The sequence below is a fragment of the Gossypium hirsutum genome, chromosome D01 (assembly GCF_007990345.1).
Source record: "Gossypium hirsutum isolate 1008001.06 chromosome D01, Gossypium_hirsutum_v2.1, whole genome shotgun sequence".
Lineage (NCBI taxonomy): Eukaryota > Viridiplantae > Streptophyta > Magnoliopsida > Malvales > Malvaceae > Gossypium > Gossypium hirsutum.
In genome coordinates this window covers 220,285-242,546 of record NC_053437.1, presented here as the reverse complement: position 1 = coordinate 242,546, position 22,262 = coordinate 220,285, and the positions used below count along the sequence as shown (strand labels likewise).

The 22,262-nt window shown below is 30.8% G+C and overlaps 1 protein-coding gene across 5 annotated transcripts; it reads right to left on the bottom strand.

Annotated features, from left to right (window-relative positions):
* Positions 1-781: 781 nt before the first annotated feature.
* On the bottom strand, positions 782-11,586 carry LOC107928918 (kinesin-like protein KIN-7D, mitochondrial). 5 transcript variants are annotated; one of them, XM_016860210.2, is made up of 24 exons: positions 10,916-11,586; positions 10,679-10,776; positions 10,342-10,431; positions 10,092-10,144; positions 9,118-9,183; positions 8,153-8,206; positions 7,879-7,938; positions 7,543-7,621; positions 7,346-7,413; positions 7,102-7,158; positions 6,907-7,011; positions 6,481-6,585; positions 6,162-6,269; positions 5,933-6,064; positions 5,674-5,856; positions 5,154-5,372; positions 4,396-4,533; positions 4,019-4,135; positions 3,833-3,883; positions 3,650-3,697; positions 3,303-3,449; positions 1,828-2,574; positions 1,546-1,674; positions 782-1,098 (listed from the first exon to the last, which is right to left on the bottom strand). In XM_016860210.2, the coding sequence occupies exons 1-23, from the start codon at positions 11,233-11,235 to the stop codon at positions 1,600-1,602; spliced, it is 3,120 nt and encodes a 1,039-aa protein (XP_016715699.2). In that variant the 5' UTR covers positions 11,236-11,586; the 3' UTR covers positions 782-1,098; positions 1,546-1,599. The 5 variants fall into 5 exon arrangements, with proteins under 5 accessions (XP_016715699.2, XP_016715700.2, XP_040942537.1 ...); XM_016860211.2 differs by having other exon boundaries at positions 5,154-5,369; XM_041086603.1 differs by having other exon boundaries at positions 1,828-2,541; positions 5,154-5,369.
* Positions 11,587-22,262: the final 10,676 nt, after the last annotated feature.

Below are 22,262 nucleotides of genomic sequence, written 5' to 3'. Positions count from 1 at the left end.
ATGTTCTGAATATTAGGTGACAATGGGTCGACTTTTTTAGTTGCTCAGATCAGCTTTTCGTATCACAAGAAATGCAGAGAAAATTGTATATACATGTTCGAGATGGGGATAGGGAATCTTTAATAATCCGGCCAGTTAAAAGTCATAATTCTTTTCTGCTATAAAATTAGAATTTGAAACCATACTTAAAAAGCATTTCACTTTTTATCAATTATGTCGTTATAATTTGATTTTTTTAATAAAGATCACAATTTAAAAGTATAGTGAAATTTAAATTAAATATCAAATTTTAAAGCAGATTATGAAATAGAATTTATTAAAGGAGGCAAACTCGATTGAAAGAAGTATACAAAATATTATTTGTAGGAAGTCAACAAATCCCTCAATTAGTTAATATTATCTTCAAAGGGAATAAGAACATCTCAACAAGTGCTTAAGAAGACAATTAAAGAACAAAATTCGACTTGTTGAAAAGTCAGCTGGCTCCAAACGAACTACACCTCAATAAAAAGACATCTTTTGTTGAGGGAACAAATATCAACCCATTGAAAATTTGTTGGCCACTAACAAACGTCACTTAACAAATTTTTTTTAATGAAGTTATAACTCCCTCAGCAGAATTAATGGAGTTCAAGACTATATTTTGATTGAAATAATTATTTTAAGCTTCTCTAATTTATCAAATATGACGCAAGAAAATAACTTTAATTTCCCTTCATTAGATTAAAAGAATCATGCAAGAAAGTTCAAATTAATCTTCGATAAGATGTATGAACCAAAATAAGCGAGAAAAAAGAACATTTAATAAATCGTTTCTGTACAAAGCAATTGAAAAGTTTTGAAAGACAGATCACAACCTTTGCCGTGAATTTTAAACAAAGCAACACCTTGTATCTGCAATTTTTAATGAATTAACCTTTTTTTTTTCTTTTTCAAAAATATTTTTAACCTTAAATCTCTTTATTTATTTTTACAGCTGCTTCTCAGTGAAGGAGAAAACAAACTTCTGGTACACTAACCTTAACAGTTACACAGATAAATTAAAGAAAGAATTGATACCCGCTTATCACTGAAAATAGGAAACAGGTTATCTCAAGCCTGCAAAAAAAAAAAGATTAAATTTGTCAAAATTTCATGATCCGAACAGCTCTCGTATTGATGTGAATACGATTCAAGAAGAACGATAATCTATATGTTTTGTGGACTTGGAGGTAAATATTGGGCACGTATCCTAAGTTTCTTTTTCCATATACCTATCTAAATATGTATACACGATGTTGGACGTTAATGAAAATGAGAAGTCGGGCTAACATAGGTGAATGTGGGGATAATTTGCATGACCTTTCATTAGGAGGGTATATATAGTTGTGTCATGAAGTGAAATGCAAAAAAGTCTATTCCGCAATCTTTGTGCCACAAATTGGACACTCAGAACAAGCAAGCCAACAAGATTTAAATACTGCAAAAATGAAAAACATAAACATTTCAAAAAATATAAGTACTAGTGGCAAGAAAAAATACGGTATGGCTTAGAGAATCACTTACAATGAAATGACGACACGAGAGAAAAGAGGAGCAGTGGGTGACTCAAAATATACTTTACAAAATATAGGAATTAGTATCTCCATTTCCAAGGGACTTGAGCTCTTTTTCCTTCATCTCTTGCATTCGAGCCTGCAAGTGTAGACCGACTTTAGTTTTGAAACGGGAACAAACATGCTGTTACAAAATCTTAGAACAGTCTATGGGCCAGGAGTCGAGTGAAGAAAATGGAAAACTGAAGTCAGAACAAAGATACGGTGCTTAAAAGTCGGTACAGGATCAAACCTTCAGACGTACAACCAGAGGTTCTTCTTTGGGTCTTTCATTAGCTGGTTTTGAAGGCACTTCAGAAACTTGTCTCTCCTTCAGGACATTGTTACTCTCGATGTTGTTTGCTTTCGGATCTTCGATATTATCAGTACCATTACTGTGCGGCTCATCTGTATTACTGTCAAGCGTAGCAGCAGCTCCTCCTTTTTTCAACTTAGCAACAAGCACCCACATGTTAGCTAAATCATTCTCAAGAGCTTCCTCCCTCTTCTTTGCTTCTTCAACTTTTTTCCGATACTCATCTTCTATCAATTCCTTCTCAGCTAGAGCTGCTTTAAGAGCTGCCTCCTGCTGTTTCCTAGCCTGTAGTTCCATCTTTAGATCATCTAGATCAAGATTCCAGGACTCAAAGTCATCACCAACCGCTACTGAAAAGTCTTGAGAACGGCCAGAGAGCCGTCCCTTCCTGCCAGATCTCATGCTGTCATTGTACTTGCGGTTAACACCATTGAAAGTTGAATTAGCAAAACTTCTAGAATGTGCCAATTCTCGAGCAGCTATTAATTCCTTCTCTAGTTTTCCATTTTGTACTGAGAGCTTTGTCACCTCACCAGCCAAACTCTTTAACTCAACTGCAGCAGCAGATGCTAATTCTTTAGCATAAGAAGCTTCCTCAGCAAGTTTTTGATTTTGGACACGCAACCCACTGGCCTCCTCTGAGAGCTGCACCTGTTCGAGTTTTATTTTTTCATTTTCAATCTCCTGGAGAGATAAAACACCAATTTGAGCAGCTCGATGATGAAAGGAAGACAAGGACTACACTAATCACAAACAAACCTTCACTCTTAACCTGTAGCTATTATCATATTGTAAAGGCACACTAATGAATCATTTCTATACTACTCAGCAAACCTTTGACAAAATTTAAAATTTGATGAAATTTCTAAGAGAAGATGTTAAGCGGTGTTATCTCACATCTATTAAGGGGGGGGGGGGCATTACTCCTTATGATCTTATATTTAATTTGAGCCTCTCCATTTGCTATTAATTGGTTTTAGGTTAGACACTAGTTATAGCACCAAAGTCCGGGTTTTGTTAAGTTGTTCTCCTGCCTAACCCCGTGTAAGGTTGACAATCCCTACTGAGATTGTCCATGTGTAGGCCCCATGAAGAAACATTCAAAAGGAGATTCACATGCCAGAAATGCTATTGAGTTATGGTCGAGTAGTAGAAGCAACATTCAAAAGGAGATTCACATGCTACTACTAACATCATGTTTTGAAACATTCCTAAGGTGTACAAACCAAAAGAGACGAGCAATCAGTTACCACATGATCAAAATGACTTTTTTTTCCGGCACCTATCATGTGAGTTCAGGTGGAGGCATGGTCACAAAATTTCATTAAAATCAATTATAAGAATAAGACAAAGTACTACATGCTGATAAACCTTTTGCAAACCAAAATTTTAGACAACAATAAGTAAATTACCTGAGATTGGACCTTTTTTCTTAACTCATCAACATATTCTTCAGATATTCCCTCTTTGGATGACAATAATAATTTGTCACCGGAAAGAGATGCCAAGTGCTGCTCCAGGAGATTCACCTTCTCTTGCAATTCCTCGATCTCAGAACACTGCCAACAACCAAAACCATAATTGAAAAATAGTTCTGTATTTATAAATGGAGAAACTATCAACAAATACAACATATTGATTTTATAAAGAAGCCAGAAGCACTTAAAGAAGGATCAAATGCAACACCAAATTTATATTTGAGACATGATAAGCCGTTTTATTAATGGAGGAAATAAGACAACAAACACAAGGCTTTCACCTTGTTCTGCAGCTGTTCTTGGAGGATACGGTTATCAGCTGATTTGATCTGTAACAAGGAGTAGAACAAACTTTATAACACAATACACAATGAATTGTCATTGTTTAACAAGCCCTAATCAATGGTGAAACAGTATCCATGAAATGCACTTTCCATATATCAGAAATATTGCACAACACTCACCTCTAGCTCAAAACCCTGTTCATTACACTGAGTCATCAATTTCATAACTTTCTGTTGTAACAAGAAAACATTCAGAATTAGATAAGCAAAAGCCAATGGCATTAAAGCCCTCATAAATAGTTTACCATAAAATAATTTTAAAAATTAGCATAAACATCATTACTATAACCAGGGTAACAACACTACCTGCTGCATATCCACAAATGTTGCTTTAGAAATTGAAGCTTCGCTCTCAGTTATGCGTTGCTCTAAAACCCTCATTTGCCTCTTCTTTTCTTGAATCTCTCTTTCCAAATTCTGAATCTGTGTTAGGAAAAAAGCTAATTAGCACCTATATAAAAACTATGTAAAGTTTACTCTTGAGTAAACAGACACTGGAAGTACAAGAACTGATAGTTTATTCCAGTTGCACTGTCCTTGGTTTTATAACCTCATGGATACACAGATAATGTTAAAATTTATAGACTGGAGAATAAGGATCAATAATAGATCATTTCAGTCTACCCCCAGTTCTCCTACCATTGAATTAAAATGTGCTATAGATGTGAGACAGGAAAAGATACCTGGGTTTTTGAGCCATCAGGATCATTTACAGACTGGTCCACCAGCCGTTTCAGGGTACTGGTGCTAAGTGCAATCTCTCCAGCAAGCATCTTAACTTGCTCAACAAGAAGGTCCATCTGATCTGATGTCATCCGGCCCTATAACAATGGAAGCCTTAGCTTTAATCATTACATTATCAACAGCAATTCAAGAAAACTACAAAGACAAGAATAAAGAAGGCAGTTCTGATTGCGATTCACTGATGCAATAATGGAGGACGATATCCTATGGTACTATGATTTGAAAAATCATCTTGCACACAAACCCTGTGTATTGTGGCAGGGGTTGTAAAACTTCAGCTGCAAATAGCTAAAGTGGAAAAGGGAAATCAAATGGAATCAAGGATAAAAGAATGAAACTACTCTCTACCCCATGCAGAAATTATGCACCACTAAAACATAAATGTCTAGAAAAGAACAGGAAATTTTTACACATTCTATGTCATAATGTTAAGCACAGTCGTATATAGTAAGTACAGGAATTTTTTAACTGAACAAGTCTAAAGGTGCATCTTTTTGGTAGGCTACATGAAAGAAAAGATGCAGATTTAAAATTAGACCATCTAACTGTAAGTTGCAGCCCTTATCATGAGGGACTAAGACCATCCAACTGTAAAGTTAGAAAGAGAGAAATTTAAGGAAATTCAAGGAATCCCTTCGGAAAATATAACAAAATGACATTTGGAAAGGTAGAAGTAAATGAAAAAAGCAGAACATACTGCCAGCGGTTTACTCCCAGTAATAAGTTCACCCGCTTGAGTAGACTCAGTGAAAGTACGGCTAGCTGGTGAGAATTCATCATTCCTCCTGCTGGAGGATCTTCTGTGTTTAAACTCATAACATGGACCAGTAACAAGTGCCGAAACCAAAGATGGAGAATCTTTTTGATTCTCATCATCTATAAGCAAGGTATCACCTACTCGTAGATCCAGTTTCTGCTGGAGGAAAAGTACCAAAAGGATTAAAATCATATTATATTATTAGACTAAAACCCAAGACCTAAAAAGTACTCACGACTACATAATACAGTCTTCAAAAAGAAAAGCAGACAGGGATAGTAAAACTCATAACTACGAATTTTTGTTTCATCTTTTTCACCATTTGAATCAAATGTATCATTTGCCTTTTCTGGGTAATATCTTTACATATGTTTGTGTTTAGAATATTTGTGTTGTCTTCTTCAACCATCAGAATGAATGAATTAAGCTTTTGGCTAGAATTATTGAGAAAAGAACTTACATCCTCCTCACCAACAGAATGCCTCCTTTGATGACTAGGTAAATCGCTCAAACTTCCAGGGATTGTATTTTTGGTAGAAACAAGTATAAGCTTGGTAAGCCTTTGGATTCTGCTCATCAGAGCAGCTTTGGCTTCCTCTTCTTCCTCTAATCTTGACTGCATTTTCACCTGACCTTCCTCCAACTGTCCCACAAACAACATATAACATGAAGAACTCAGAAAATATATATATATGACTGCAGAAAGGAAATTGCCATACCTGTTGCTTTAAGCTCAAAAGTTCTTCATGATTAACACCAACAACCATTCCCTTCCTTAGCCGATCAAGTTCTTCTTTGAGGACAGAAATTTCTCTTTGATACTTCTTAATCAATGATTTTTCATCAATAATCTGGAATAAAATGTAGTTTTGAAAGTAGCATAAGATTCGACCTTAAGTGTATCTCTCTATAACTAGCTGAAAGAAATAACACTGAGGCTATAAAAACCTTATTACGTGAGGCATAGATTTCCACTCGCTTAGCCCTGCTTGCAAACTTCAGGGTATTATGAGTTTCCTCCATATTGCTAGATGCAGGCGTGACAGTGCAAATGAGCTGTAATTTTACAGAAAAATGCAAAATAGGCAAAAATTGTCACATATCAATAAAAGATACATAACTGCAGACAGATTACTTAATAAGAATGGAGAAAAAATTGATAGATAGAGGAAATTAAATTTTCAATTTTCATGTTGAAGATAAAATTAACAAACCGATAAGAAATAGAAAAAAATGTCAGCTACAGGTAAGATACTGATCAACTCACCGAAACAAGTCCATGCCCACTTAGTGAAGATTGCAGAAGACGGGTAAGCTTGGAGTCACGATATGGAACATGACAAGCTTTTCCTTCACTTAACTTTCCTATTACCTTCACATTGAAACCAGATGATCTAATTATAGAACTAAAAATACTAGTCAAGACACCAGTAAATAAAACCAAAGACAAAGATGAATAATTTGACAAGAAAAATTTATCATCCACTTGAGACTTTTTATTGTAATTAGTAATCATTGAGTCTGTTGGAGGAAATATATTTGCCAAGATTCAGTTCATTTTCTCCACCAACTTAATAGAGGCTTTAATCCTGCAGAGTAGTTGAAGGGACATACGAAATGCTTTGTATGTTTTGGCCTTATAAAAACAAGGAAAAGTAACAAATATTCATAAAAAAGAATACAAGGCACCCACAGTTCCAAGAGTCAGTAGACTTTTGTTTATGTAAGATCCTTCCTTTCTCCTTATTCCAGTTGTATCAGTTTTTGAACTCTCAGACCCGGCTAAATCAATCAAATTCTGAATAAAGGAACAAAGAAAGTAACAAGTCAAGCCATTTATTAAGAGGAATGTTCTTTCTTGAAAAATAAAAGATTGATTAAACCATACAAGTTGAGAGAAGATCACTCCATCATATTCATCACCACGGGCACTACTCTCAATCATCTGCAAATTTTAAGCAAAAAGAAAAGAAAGGACCCATACAGTATAAGCATCCAATTTGCTTCAGGAACAATAGAAAACTGAACTCAAAACACGTCTGAGATAAACTGAACATTAACTAAAACAAATTTAAAGGTTACCCAAAACTTTGACAGGTAAATGAGTAAGTTCCTATGTCAAGAATGTTTACCAATGTGAATATAGTATGACTTCGGCTGCTAAAGAGATTGAAGTTATTTGAACCAACATGACGATGCTCTGTCCACCAAGACACAAATGGAAACTTAGAAATTGAAAAAATCTCACAAATTGATTATTCACATAGCAGGTGAAATAAAATATATGAAGGAAAAGGCAGGAAAGCAGCAAAAGTAACCCGGAAAGCACCTTCCCCTGCAGCAATAAAAGATAGGGCATGCCCAGGCGACAAAACCACTTCTTCCTTTACACCCTCGATGTAAGTTCCCTGAAAGACAATGCTGACATAAGCAAACGTATGGAACTGACATTAATTGCTAGCCATTCCATCAGCAACTTTATTGAACCATTTAGGATAATCTCCGCACAAGGACACCCACATAGGGTTTATAATGAAGATTCATTAGATTGATATTAAACATGAAGAATGAGTCTTAGCTGCACATGACTTTTTGAGAGAACGAGACCAAGGTTGATGACAAAAATAAACGCAATGTAAACTTTTGAATAAGTTGAGCAAAAGACCTGAGCATCTTCTCTAACGCGCAAATTTTGACCAGTGGGATCAAGCAAATCATTTATAACCTGAGGATACAAGCAAAATAACAAAAAAAAAACATATGAAAAGAAATTCCAACTGAAAGGGAACTGAAGCCAAAAATTTGAACCACAGGTTATATGATAAAAATTGAACAAAACTATTCTCACTAAGGTAACATCATAAATTACAACATTAATGAGAAACTTGAAATGAAAGAAATTCAAAAAATGTAATCATAAAGTTAAAAGTACAACTCACCTCATTGTAGATTTCAAGATATGACACACGGAGTAAGAATTCTCGCCCTGGAGTCTGAGATATGACCACAGTTAGTCATTCAAAATTTACACATAAAAGTTGGTGGAAATAATTCAAATAAAGTAAACTAGACTGCCAAGTGCAAGCACTTTTGTAGCATAACTGCTATTTTGTCCAAGATGATCAATACACCAGATTTTCAACACCAATATTATTGTAGATTTCAAGATATGACACACAGAGTAAGAATCTTGCCCTGAGGTCTGTGTTATGACCACAGTTATTATTCAAAATTTACAGACATATTGGGGGAAATAATTCAAATCAAGTAAACTAGGCAGCAACTTCAAGCATTTAGTAGTATAACTACTACCGTCCAAGATAATCAATGCAAAGGATTTTGAACACCAATAAATGAAATTGAATGGGAAATGGGTAACTAAGTAGTTGCCTGTGGCTCCAGTGGATGCAATTCCAATTGTATAAGATGAAACACAAATAAACCCCAAGATTGCATTGAAACATGAAAAAAATAAAGAAAAATAAAAATGGCACCAAAAGAACATTTGTTAATCAGGTGCTAGAGATAAACTTGAGTAGAGCCTATTGACAGAACATGTTATTATATGGTCTACAACCAATGAACTAAAATTTGAGAAGAAAACTGGGGGCTTGCATTGAATGGAAGCTTAATTATTTAAGTCTACATAAGTGCTAAAGGTAACTTGTAAAGCAATGATATTCCTATTGACATCCTTCAGAACATGTTACTATATGGTTGATAACTAATGAAACAAAATTGAGAAGAAAAATAGGGGCTAGCATCAAAATGGAGCCAACTAGTCCAAATCATACAAGTGCAGGGGTAGGTTAAAGAAACAACATGTGCTGAAAAGGAATGGACAAAAGGCATTCATCTGACAGTTTCTGTATTTAGGCCTAATAATTTTCAGCAAAATACTTACATCTTGGATAATGCTGAATACATCCTTTATTGCCAACGGTATAATACCAGGAGCATTTTGATCTCCCTGAGCATATTATCAAAAAAATCAAGTCAAAAGTAAGACTAGGAATCATTACGGTATTATATCATAGGATTACACCCATAAGACTCATATTAACAACAGATGGAGAACGATTGTTAATTCTCAGGATATACCGTACAGGGACTGTTAATATTAATTAGACTGAAATAGTGATGTGATTAAAATTTTATAAATAGCGTATTACTAAAGTCTTTTAACCAATAAGGGCCCAAATGAATATACAGTTTTAATGCAACTGAAAATCCCCGGATAGAAATAAACTGGTGAAAACTAAACGTTAACTGAAATACAGATAGAATTTTCTTTTTTTTTTTTTTTGCCTTCTTCAGAGTCTGTAAGATATTCAAAGAGTATAATATCAGAAATCAATATGAACATATGTTAGGACTCATTACTAGTTATATACAAATAAAGATGTTCTGATCGATGGACATTTCCTGATACAGCACCCGCACTATATATGTGATTACTAACATCCACAAGGGATAAATTTAGAAAATTTTAGGAATTCAGATTGAGGTTCTCAAGTTACTAAGTTCATGCAGTATAACTGTCAAATAAATATATAGCATGGTAAAAGAATTCCACCGATTAATGATTCAAGAAACTCAAATGCAATGCTTATACCAAAAGAGAAATTTTGCAATGTGTACAATCAGTACCATATTTAGTTGAATACTTGTTACCATTTAGGAAGGAAACCCCACAGTTATTTATGTTAGGAGTTCATCCCAAATTGCCATATAAGAAGATTCAATCCAATACGACATAAACTAGCAATTTTGCTATTAAAAAGTAACAGAATTGACGTACAACTAGACTTGAATTCCTATGATACTCTTAAGTAATTATACGGAAAGCAAGAAGTTTGTGGAGACAACTATACTTACATGCATAGTGTGTGTCTTCCCACTGCTTGTAACACCGTAAGCAAAGACAGTTCCTATAATTCCATCAAGTTAATATTAGCTTCAGTTAATAACAAACTATAATTTCAGAATTGAAAAAGATCAACATGTTTGAGCAAGATGACAAGAAATGACTTAAAATAGATTATTCTTTGGATACTGTTTAATTAAAATTCAAATAGAAATCAACTGAAAGAAGTCAATAAACATTCCAGAAATTCAAATTTCATACCATTAACACCTTCCATCGCAGCCTTCACTATAGGTTTAGCAGCTACCTCATAAACCTCTTGCGATGTTGCTTGAGGCCCGAATACTTTGTCTGTAAAAACCAAATCAAATAACGTTCATACAAAATCCACATTCATTGCCACTTGGCAGGCTTAAACATCATACTTGAGCTAAATCATTTTAACTAAAAAGTAGTAAACCCAACAAAGCGTTATATTTCTTCATCTAATTACAGTACTTTTCAAGTGGATAGATTCAACAATTGCAGAAATTGACTACACAAACTAAACTGCAATAAATTTCAACTTTAAAATTCAAAAGAAAAAAAAGGCATTTACCAAAAGCATAAGCAGTAGCTGGATTATACTCGTTTCTCACAATATTATCCTCATCCGCATACCACGCGATCTCATCCCCTCTATGAAATTCCCTTTCACTATAACCAGATAAAAAATAAGTGATAGAACAGATCGAATGAATTGCATTATCTGAAAATACGACTCTCACAACAATTAAAACGAAAAAACGAATCTTGTAATGAGATCTAACATAGTACACTCAGATCTACAACATACTTCAAGGGCCTAAACCGAATTGTAACTGAAATACTATCCCCCGGTCTCGACGCCTCGAACGGCTCGCCTATTATCTCATCCGACCCGTAAGCAACTGGCGGGCGAGCATTGTAACCTTGAGAACCGTAGTGCATCGAATCGGACATGGATCGAGAACCGTATTCACTCCCCGAGTTGAAAAACGAAGACGAAGACGAGGAGCTCATGTGATGCATTGGTTTGTTGCTGAAAAACGAAGAAGTCGAAGAAGTGGACGAAAAACTCGAAGATTTCCGATACGATAACGGCGAGCTGCTTCTTGCCGGATAAGAATAATCCATATAGAAGAGACAGAGAGAATGCCGTATGTGACTCACTGAGTCAGTGACTCAGTAAAGACAATAAATACAAATAAGAAGAAGAAGAAGAGACCGTGTCAGTGAACTCACATGGCTTGACACACAAAAGATTGAAGAGCATTTCTATGTTCAAAAAAATAAAGGATTTTTATATAAACTTTGCTTTATTGTTGCTTTGTAGCCATGGACATTAGAAGAAAAGTTAGAAAAACAGAGAAAAAAGAAAGAGATTGTTTCGTCTTCTTTAAGACAAAGAAGAGTTGCAGAGAGACAATAAAATAATAGAAAATTTTGAAAATTAAAATTAAACAGTTAAAAAACTTGAAATTGAAATGAAGGGAGGCTAAAGGACTGGTGGGAGAATAAGAGGATGGATTTTTTTTAATTAAAAAAAGAGCTTTAGGTTTGAAAATTGAAATTTACAGTTCTTTTTACTGTGCAGTGTGGAGTGACGTCGAAGTTTATGGTGGTTAAAAGTTTTAAACCCGGTTAAAATGGACCCTCGAAATAGAGGGATTTTGGAAAATAAAAAAATGAGCGCGAATAAACTGGCGAGTATCGAGAAATTACACAAAATTAAAACTAGAAAATTTATTAGGTAATTGCGTGACCCATCCTCAAAATAAGGGAAAATGTAACATTTAGTTCCTAAATTTGACTTTTTTTAATTTTATCTTTAAACTTTTTTTTCTACTTTAATCAGGGCGAAGCCAGAACAATTTTTTAGGGGCGAATAAAATTTTAATTTTTTATAGTCTATATCTTTATAATTTTTAAATGATTAAATCAAATTTTTATAATTTTAGGGGGCTAAAGTATAATTTTACCTTTTTTAATTAAAATTTTAAAAATTTTTAAATGACCTAAATAGCATTTTTTTTCATTTTAAGGAGGTTGGGGCTCATGCCAGCCCCTAGATTCGCCTCTGACTTTGATTTCAGATCTTGACAACTTTTCCCAAATTTGGTCCTTATTATGACGTGGTAATTTGAGATTATACTATGTCATCACTTGAACTTTTTTATAAAAAGTATTTATATTCTTTTAGTTGATGACATTGCACTGTATCAAAGAGTCATGTCGTCATATTGATCAAAATTGGAATAAGTTACCAAGTTACACGACTAATGTGAACAAAAAATATTAGAGACTAATTTGAAAAAAAATACTAAACTTAGAGATTAAATATTGCTTTACTCCTTGAAGTGATTCCAATTTTAAAACATTCTAATTGAATCTTTAAACGGTTAATATGTTGCGAATTAGATTGTTTTATCTAGTGATTAACTTGGCATTGTTTGTATTTTTAATACATTTGATTCAAACTATATTGGTAAATGTGATTTTCTTGGATAAATATTAGTAAATGTGATCACGATTTAATGCATGTATTCTAAATATGCTTCACTTTAAATTCAAATTATCATTTTAATGCCTAATTTATGATAGGCTAGTGAAATTATCTAATTGATACAATATTAATATTTTAAAATTTTGCTGATCATGTCTTATTTGAGTTGACATTGTTACTATTGCAACAACTTGAAAGACAATACTTTATGTCGATTGAGTCTTAGCTTAATTAGCATGGGTACCGTTGCAAATACAATAGAACGTGGATTCAAGTGTGCTGAAGCGTGTTATCATTCTATTATAGGTGGGGAGAAGCTATAAATAATTTTAGATATTGTGTCAAAAAGAATAGTTACTATAAAAAAACTATAATGAAATTGTTTAACTAAAACATTTTAAAATTTAATATTTATTTAAAATATTCACCATTTGTGAGGAATCAAAATTAGTAGGATTTTGATAAAAATAGCTAAAAATATTCGCTAGTTGACTTAGTGTAGTTTGGATAGACGGTGCAGTACGTTTAGTTTATTTTTTGTCTCACGTTATATTATCGTTAGTCTGTTTTATACTAATTGCAAGTAAATACACCGCTTATCTAAATCTACCCAATCACTTGTTTGTAGTCAATCTGTAAATTTATTTTATTTTTTAAATAATATTAAAATAAACATATATTATACTTAAGTTTAAATAAAAAAGATATTACTAAACATGAGTTTGAATTAGATCGCAATGAGTTAATTTCACAATCTTTATACAACACTCAAATCTTACGATGATCTTACTTGAGATAAAAAAACGACGCCGGATCCAAAGCAATAGTGGAAAATCAATGAGTTTAGCCGATTTCACAAAATCATTGTTTACAATGATAATTATTTTCTAAACAGGTGATCGTAACTTTTAACTCCAGGCTGAAATTTTACAGTGTATAATTAAATTATATTTAAAATTTTAAAATAAATAAATAGGAAACACTTATAAAATTAAAAGTTGTTGAGTAATTGTTTTTCTCTCCCTCTCTCGATGGTCCATTTTTATATTTATAAGGTACGTCTCTTTGATGTGATGTACTAGGTTTAAATAGATCTCATGTGCGTCAACACGTATTCTTCTCTAGGACCAACACGTGTCTTCCTGGCATGGGTTCGCCAGCATGTTAGTGAATTGTGTGTTAAGGAAGCCTACAGGGAAACTTTGTAGTATGCGAGCTGCTCGATTTTAATCGAATAACGGGTTAGATTCGGACGGATGATGGCTAAATTGTTGAGCGGTTGTTTTTTTCTCTCGCTCCCTTGAAGATCCATTTTCATATTTATAAGTTCCGTCATTTGATGTGACATACTAGGTTTAACTAGGTCTCATGTGCGCTAACACATACTTTCCCTTAGGATCAACACGTGTCTTTCTGACATGGGTCCGCCAACATGTTGACAAACCACATATTAGCAAAATTTACAAACGAATTGTGTGGTATACGAGTTGCTCAGTTTTAATCAGGACAAATAATGACTAACACTATAACAAAAAATAAATAAATAATAATTAAAAAACATGATTTATTTTTATTTATTAAATCCGGAATTCAAATTTTTATTTATATATTTATTGTTTGGCATAGTAAGATGACCATATACTTTCACGATTGAGTAATTGTTGCTTCAAAAATAAAATTCTGATGCACTATTTATCGAAACATAAACTTTAAGGTAGGAATTTGACAACAAAGAAAGCCACAGGCTTGAAGACAAACTTCATAAAAGTAAAAAGAAATAATTTATTTAAAAAATAAATGAAAAAGGGGGCTGCTCGTCTGGTCTAATGTCAAGGTTAAAATTAAGACAAAGCTCCTTTTTTCTCCCTCTAATATCTTATATCCCCACCAGATTTTATATTTATCCAAATTTACACAGTACTAAGCACATTAATAACTCTGGAAATAATTAAGAAATGGCCAGGAAAATTAAATGAAATAAAAAAGATAAGACGTAATTTGTGGGTCCAAAATTATCCTTGCGTAAAAATGGTTTTGTTTGATCTTTGTGTTGAATATTCCAATCGTAATTTGCAAATCACTAAATATATCATCACACTTGTAATTAGGTTGATACATAAATTATACAATTTATTTTAGGTTATTAATTTTTTTTGTCAATGGTATCAAAAGTTTTATTCCGTTATCATTTTAGTTATCATCTGTTAATTCTCCTTGAAAAAATATTCGAACCAATCAAATATGATATGTAATATTTAAATTAATTCCAATTAAAAAACCCTCTTAACTAATGAAATAATGACATGTGTAATAATTTGATTGGTTCAAAGCTTTTTTTAAGCTAGAGTTGACTGTTGATATTTGAAGTGGTAATATAATAAAATTTTAGGTACCTACTTTGACAAAAAAAAAACTTTAGTTGCTTAAACGAGAAAAGTTGTAAAGTTTAGATACATATTTTTCATGTAAGCCTAAATTTTAATAGCTATGCTTAATTAGTATCGACATTATTGCATGTGCCGAATGACGTTGGTTCAAGCACATGAAGAGCGTTTATCCTCTATTTAAGGGTTGTGGTGGGATTATAGGTTGTTCTATGCATTGTATCAATAATAACTAAATGGATTAAATCCTAAATTTCAACATGATAAAAGGACTAAAATCATAATTAGACTAATAATTATTTTCATAAAAATATTTAAATTATTCAATATTGTTATAAATTGGGGAGTGAACTGCACCAAAATCACTAAACTATTAGTAAGTTTATGTTTTATTCAATCAATTTCAATGAGTTATAAAATGGTCACTAAACTATTCAAAAGTCATCATTTAAGTCATTAGACTGTTAAGTTTTATTTTTTTAAGTCTAGCTAGCGAGCTCCAAGTGACGATTCAACAATCAATCTAGTGGATCAGTACCCATTGACAATTAGAAGAGCACACCTTAAATCCAAGTCGATCTAACAATCAATATCAAATATCAGAGAATAAAGTTGTTTAGATTTTAGTTTGTAAATTCATGACTTTCAAAGTTGTTTCATAAAAAATGAACTATAGAAAAAGAGAGGAAGTGGAGCTTTCAATTGGTGCAAGTGATGCAAACAGAGAATGCTATGCAATAATAATTTTAACAGTCCAATAACTTAAATAGAAATTTTTGAATAATTCAATAACTATTTTATAACTTTTTAAAATTAAATAATTAAAACATAAATTTACTAATAATTTAATCACCTTCCACGTAGTTTACCCAAATTAAATCGTCCCTTAACATGAGCCAAGCATACAGGAGCATGGAATTGGGAACGAGATGTGGCGAGAAATTGTCATTTCCGGACTCAAATCCACCTTTTCACTGAGTTGGCACGTGAAACCTCTTTTCGCTCGGCCTTGCCTTCGTGAGTGGGATGGTCCTAGCAGTGGGTGGGGAAAAAATGATATACAAAAAATATGGTTAAGTGTCGTCCGAGTCAACAGCCATGTGACTCTCTGAGTAGAAGCTAAATTAGTCATCGCCTTTCCTTTGAGTTGTTCACGTGCTTGCTCCATCTGTCTCTTATTTCACATGCGAGGGGGTGCCACCGCTTCTCAACGTGTTTTGCAATTATTTTTCTCCAATATTCGATAATTATGTTACGGTTAAAATATGCTTTTGAGTCCTTACACTCTTCCTAAGTTTATAATTTAGTTATTATACTTTGCAATTGTTAACACCTTTACTCTTTTTTTTTAATTTGTTGGTATAACATTTTAAAATTTAACAAAAATACTCCTTCAATAGTTATATAACTAGAAAAATGACGTTAAAATAGACCTGCATTTAACAAATTAATTATAACAGAATTAATAATTGAACTTGCATTTTTAAATTAGAAAAATTAAGAGATTAAATTTCAAATGTACAAAGAGCACTAGACTTAAAAGCATTTTTTAATTGGGCTAACAATGGAACTTAAATTTAAAAATTTTAAAATAGAGAAATTAAATTACAAATAATAAAAGTAAACCAACTAAATATTTTGTTTGTTGGATTAAGTTACCTAAAATAAAACAATTAGTTTAAGTAACAAAAATGTTTTTTTTCCTCTTATATTTGAAATAAAATGGCTTGGATTTAAGGGAAAAAATATTTTTTTACAAAAAAAAAATCACTATTTTTTTACTTTTGTTTTTTTCATCTCTTATAAAATATCTAGAGGATTTGGTTCTGCCTATATTTGTTCATGGGTTACTTGTTCAAACCAGAAGGTTCATCTGAAATTTGAAAAAGTTTGAACAATAATGTTCGGTTTGAAAAATAGATTTGTGCAAAAAGGTTAGGCTGATTTAAAATATAAATTGAGCAAAAGCTTAAACATTCAAGGTTCGAGTCCGACCCAATCCAACTCTTTTTGTTAAGTTGATAAATTTTATATTATTTTTATATATTATATAATTTATAACACATAACAAATAAATTTATGTTAAATATATAATTCTAGTCCAATATAAGTAATAAAAGATATTAAAATTACTATATAAAAAATTTAATAAATAAAAAATATATAAAATTATTAAATATTAAATTTAAAAAAATACAATGAATCTAAAATAAATTTAAATTAAACATTTGTAAATATCAACCAACTTAAACAAAATTTTAAAGTTGAGATCAATCCCAGCTTACAAGCATAAAGTGAGTTCATCACTTCTGCCCCATCTTGTGTTTCTGCCACGATTTGGAATATGTTGTTGGACCGCTAGGGTCCAATAATTTACTAATCCGAAGAGGATTACGGCCTTGAACTTGGCAGTTAAAAATTTGTGATCCTAATTGTGACTAGAATCTTTCACGTAAATTAAAATTTTAAGTAAATCTTTATTTAAATATTAAATTATCATGTGGACAAAAGATTATATTTATTTGAAAATATAGTTTTTAATTAAATAAAATTTTAGTGAGAATTATAGAGTTCAAGATTTAAAAATGGTCTTACGATGAAGTCATACTTATAATAATATTAGTGTTTGATTAACTCTAAACATTACTTAATCAGAGGTTTAATTGACATTTAATATATTCAGTCAAAAGCTTTAAATATATTATAGATACAATAAAATTATATAGAGTTCAAGGTTTAGTATTGAAATTAGATCTATTTAAAAGTCGGGTTATCGTCCAAACTCGAAGTTCAACTTGAAATTTAAGAGGGTTTAGGAAAAAAAATTAAGTTCATTTAAAATATAGGTCAAGCTCTATCTTAAATGTTCAAGGCTCAAGCTTGACCCTACCTATTTTCTGTGTTTGTAATATATTATATTATATTATATTATATTATATTATATTATATTATATTATATTATACAGTAAGTAATTTATACCTATAATAATATATAATATTACAATGTAAACATTAAAAAATATTTTAAGTTGTATTTATTTAAACTTTTAATAAATGGAGAATATAAAAAATATTCAAGATTAAATTTAAAACAATATATATTTTTAGAAATAGAAAATAACATGGGTGAGTATAAAGCGAGCTTGGACAAGCATAAAACGTATTAATATCTCACATAATCTTAGTCCGGTTCAACTCAGGAACACTTCTAATTGAAAATTTTTAGTAAGAATGTTCAACTAGAGGTGTTCATAGGCTCAGTGACCTACTTATTTTGAACCAAGCTAGGTTTATGTTTTTTAACCCCGAACTAGCCTAACCCAACCCCTCTAATTATTTAAAAATAAATAAAGTATGAAAATTAATTTATATTAACACTTATATATTTTTATAGTTAAATAAAAATGTTAAAAACTTGCTTTTCTTTTTATCAACAAAATGAGCCATTTGGGCAGGTCAGCCTTAAAATTGAGTTTAATATTATTTTGAATTGAGTCTCAGTTTGATCCGACCCTTGAACATCGTTTCACTCATTTTCAGTTATACTCGATTAAAAAATTGTTTATAAAGTTCACCATTTTTCATATTATATTAAAAATAAGATTATTTATTAAAAATCACATAGAAAAATCGTCATCTCAAATAAAGTTTTAACGAGAGAATGACATATAATATATTTAATTTTTTTCTTAAAAAAATAGCGACAAAATTTTGATTTAATATATTGTATAAGAAACCACTCACTTTAAAATAATATTTTTTTAAAAATATTATACAATCAAAATATAATACAAATACACACTTATGTAACTATAAATAATTATGACAATACCAAAAGGTTATCCGACCATCACTTTATCTGACATTAACATTTACAACACAAATAGAATAAAAACTTATATGACCCAAACCAAAGGGAAGAACTATACATATAAGGCATCATTTGCAGTTCGTTTTAGGGCGAGTTTTTCATTTCTTTTAAAAAGTGTTTTTGAAAAGTGCGGTGAAAAAGTATTTTTCAGAAGTATTTTTGAAAAATTTGGTTTAAAATTTGAGTGTTTAGCATTACTGTCAAAAAGTACTTTTAAGAAATAAAATGTCCATTTTAAACATATTATTATCAAGTAACAAATATACATTTAAATAATATTCAAATTAGTTAATATTATTATATTTTAGTAAGAATATAAAAAAATTATTATAACTTGTTGTTAATATTTTAATATATGAAATATAAATTTTAAATATTTTAAATAAATAAATATTAATTATTTATAAAATTTAATTAGAATATATAAACTATATTTTAAATATTTAAATATAACCATTAAATATTTGTAATTAGTATATTAAAAAATAGTTTTTATTTTTAATTAATAATTTTAACACAATTATAATTAAACACCAAAGAAAAAAATAAAAATATCGTGTTATTGGAGAGGTGAAAAAGTAATTAAGCATTAAAAGTACTTTTGGGAGAGGAAAAACTAAAATTTTTAGTTTCTCTTTTTCAGCTTCTTTTCAAAAATACTTCTAAAAAGCTAAAAATTTTAGCAAAAAATAGCTTATTCTTCATAACTTTTCTTTCAAAAATACTTTTAGAGTAAAAAGTACTCTTTTTAAGTAACGAAAAACTGTCCATTAATTTTCTAAACGAACTAAAAAAAGTAAAAACTACTTTAATATTCTAAATAAATTTCCGATTTGATTATATTATTTAAATTAAAAAATTGAAAGATGTCTAATTGTAATAAATGAAGAGGGAACATTCGCCGTCAGTGTCTCACATCACCCAGGTCTCTCTCAAGCTTAAGATACAGACAATCTTTTGTATTAACTTTTTATTTATCCTACCAAATCTTCCCCTCCATTGGCTCCTCTTTATTAATAATCATCACCAATATCTTTCCCTGACACAATGCTTTTCTTTTACCACTCGCATTCTTTCACGCTCTTCCTGCCGTCTGTTTTGCATTTATAAGTAATTATTATAGTTTTTAATAATAATCTTCATAACAGTTAATAAATATTTTAATAAATAAATGGATGATGAGTTCACAACTCTTGCTCATAGAAATAAAATAAAATTACACTCGCCTTGAACTAAATTATTAATAGGTTTATGCTTAAAGATGAAAGGTCAAATTAATATTATTTTTAAATATACTTTTAAAATAAACAAAATATTTTTGAATTTTTCAAATGTGTTTATAGGATAAAAATGCTTTGTAAAAACATTTTTTTAGCCAAAAACAATAGTAGAATATTTTAATTTTTACTCAAACGTGTTTTCTGGTCTAAAAATACTTTTAAGAAGCAATGCTAGATTAAGCTTGATAAAAACTCTATAAAAGTTTAAATTTTTTTTCTTTTAATTTTTTAAAATGAATAAAATATTTCAAATTTTTTAAAATTTTTATTAATCACAAAAAAAATAATTAGATCCCCATTTCCCTAATTTCTCATTAAACTTCTAACTTTTGAAAATTTAACTTAACCCCCAAAATTTAATCTCAAGATCTGTAATTATTTACATTTTAGTCACTCAATTCAAAAAGTTATAAAATGACCATTGAATTATTTAAAAGTCTTCATTTAAGTCATTAGACTCTTAAAACCGTTGTTATAACTTATACGGCTTTCTTTGTTTGCATCGCTTGCACTAATGGAAAGCTCCAATTTCCTTTCTCTTTTACAAGTCGATTTTTTTTTCGTTAAACAACTTTCTGATCTCTGACACCGACCATCAAATTGACTTGGATCTAATATATGTTGTTTTACTTATCGATGGGTATTGATCCATTGTACTGATCATTGAATCATCGCTTGAAGCTCTCCAGTCAAACTTTTATAAATAAAAAAAATTAATAGCCTGATGACTTAAATAAAAACTTTCGAATAATTTAGTGACTTCAATTAAAACTTTCGAATAATTTAGTAACTTAAATTAAAATGTAAACTTACTAATAACTTAGTAACTTTAGTGTAGTTTACCTTAAAAAAGCAAAGAATTACATAAACGTATTTAAATTATGATCCAAATTCTAAATTTGTTTCACTAAATCTCAAAAAATATTATTAATTTTATCAGTTTTTCTGTCAGTACGGTTATTAACTTAGATGATAAATGTTTATATTTAATTAACCTGAAACTTATTTAACATATACTAACCATTTTTTTAACATTTCTTATTTAGTCCAGTCGTCAGACCCAAATTACAAGATGCTACAACAATTACCAGTTCTTATATAGATACATACAAAATAACATATAAGAGCAATGACTACCACATCCAACCATTAGAGATGAAAACATGACTAATTAGACATTTTAATAAATAATAGAAATAGAATTATTCGAGAATTAAGGACCATTTTGAACAATTTTGAAATCCAAAGTAAGTATCAATACTCTACAAGTAGATTATCGATATTCATGTGTTAGGTATCGATACTAAAGTAAGTATAGATATCATTTTAGCTCTCTGACAAATTTTGAGTTCATTCTAACCCAATTAGAAAGTATTTCATCTCAAATTTATAGGCCATTACCAAAATTTTAAGAATCAAGTATTTCCCTCTTTTACATGTTCTTGAAAACTCGAATTTCTGAAAATTCGAGAACTGTGGATTTAGGTAAAATTAATGGTTTAGAACTGAAATTAAATTATATTTATGATTTTCCAAATCGCAATTGAGGATTAGAAACGATATTATAATGTCAAAACCTCAATTTCGGCAAAACTAGATAGTTTTCAGTAGTGAGAAATGAGAGGCTTGATTTGTGTTTTTCTTTCTATCAATACTGTTTTTAATGAGTTTGGAATCTGTTTTGTAGTGGGTGCAAAGTGTCGGATCAATCGATAGCCACTACGAGCAAGTCTAAATGTAAGGAAAAACTTGTTTGAACTTTCAGTTAGTAAGCGGAAGCGTGATTGTCGAGTGTTAATCGGGAGCTTAAGATTAGCCTAAACCCCTATCATAAGTTCCGAGAGTGAGTATTTCTCATACTTGTTGCTTTTGTTGAGAATGCATGCCTAAGTAAGTTGGATTGTGTTGCGTGATGCTATTACAGCAAGTAATATGCGAAAATATGTGAATATGATATGTGATATACTATTTTTAGCATGCATACATGAGATTTGATATATGATAGCTCAATGAACATTATTGTCATACTTAAAGTGCAATTGCAATTTTTTTTAAAGTGTACAAGTACAAATATAGTATAATCATAGTACAAAACAGAAATGCTTGTTTGAAAAATTACAATT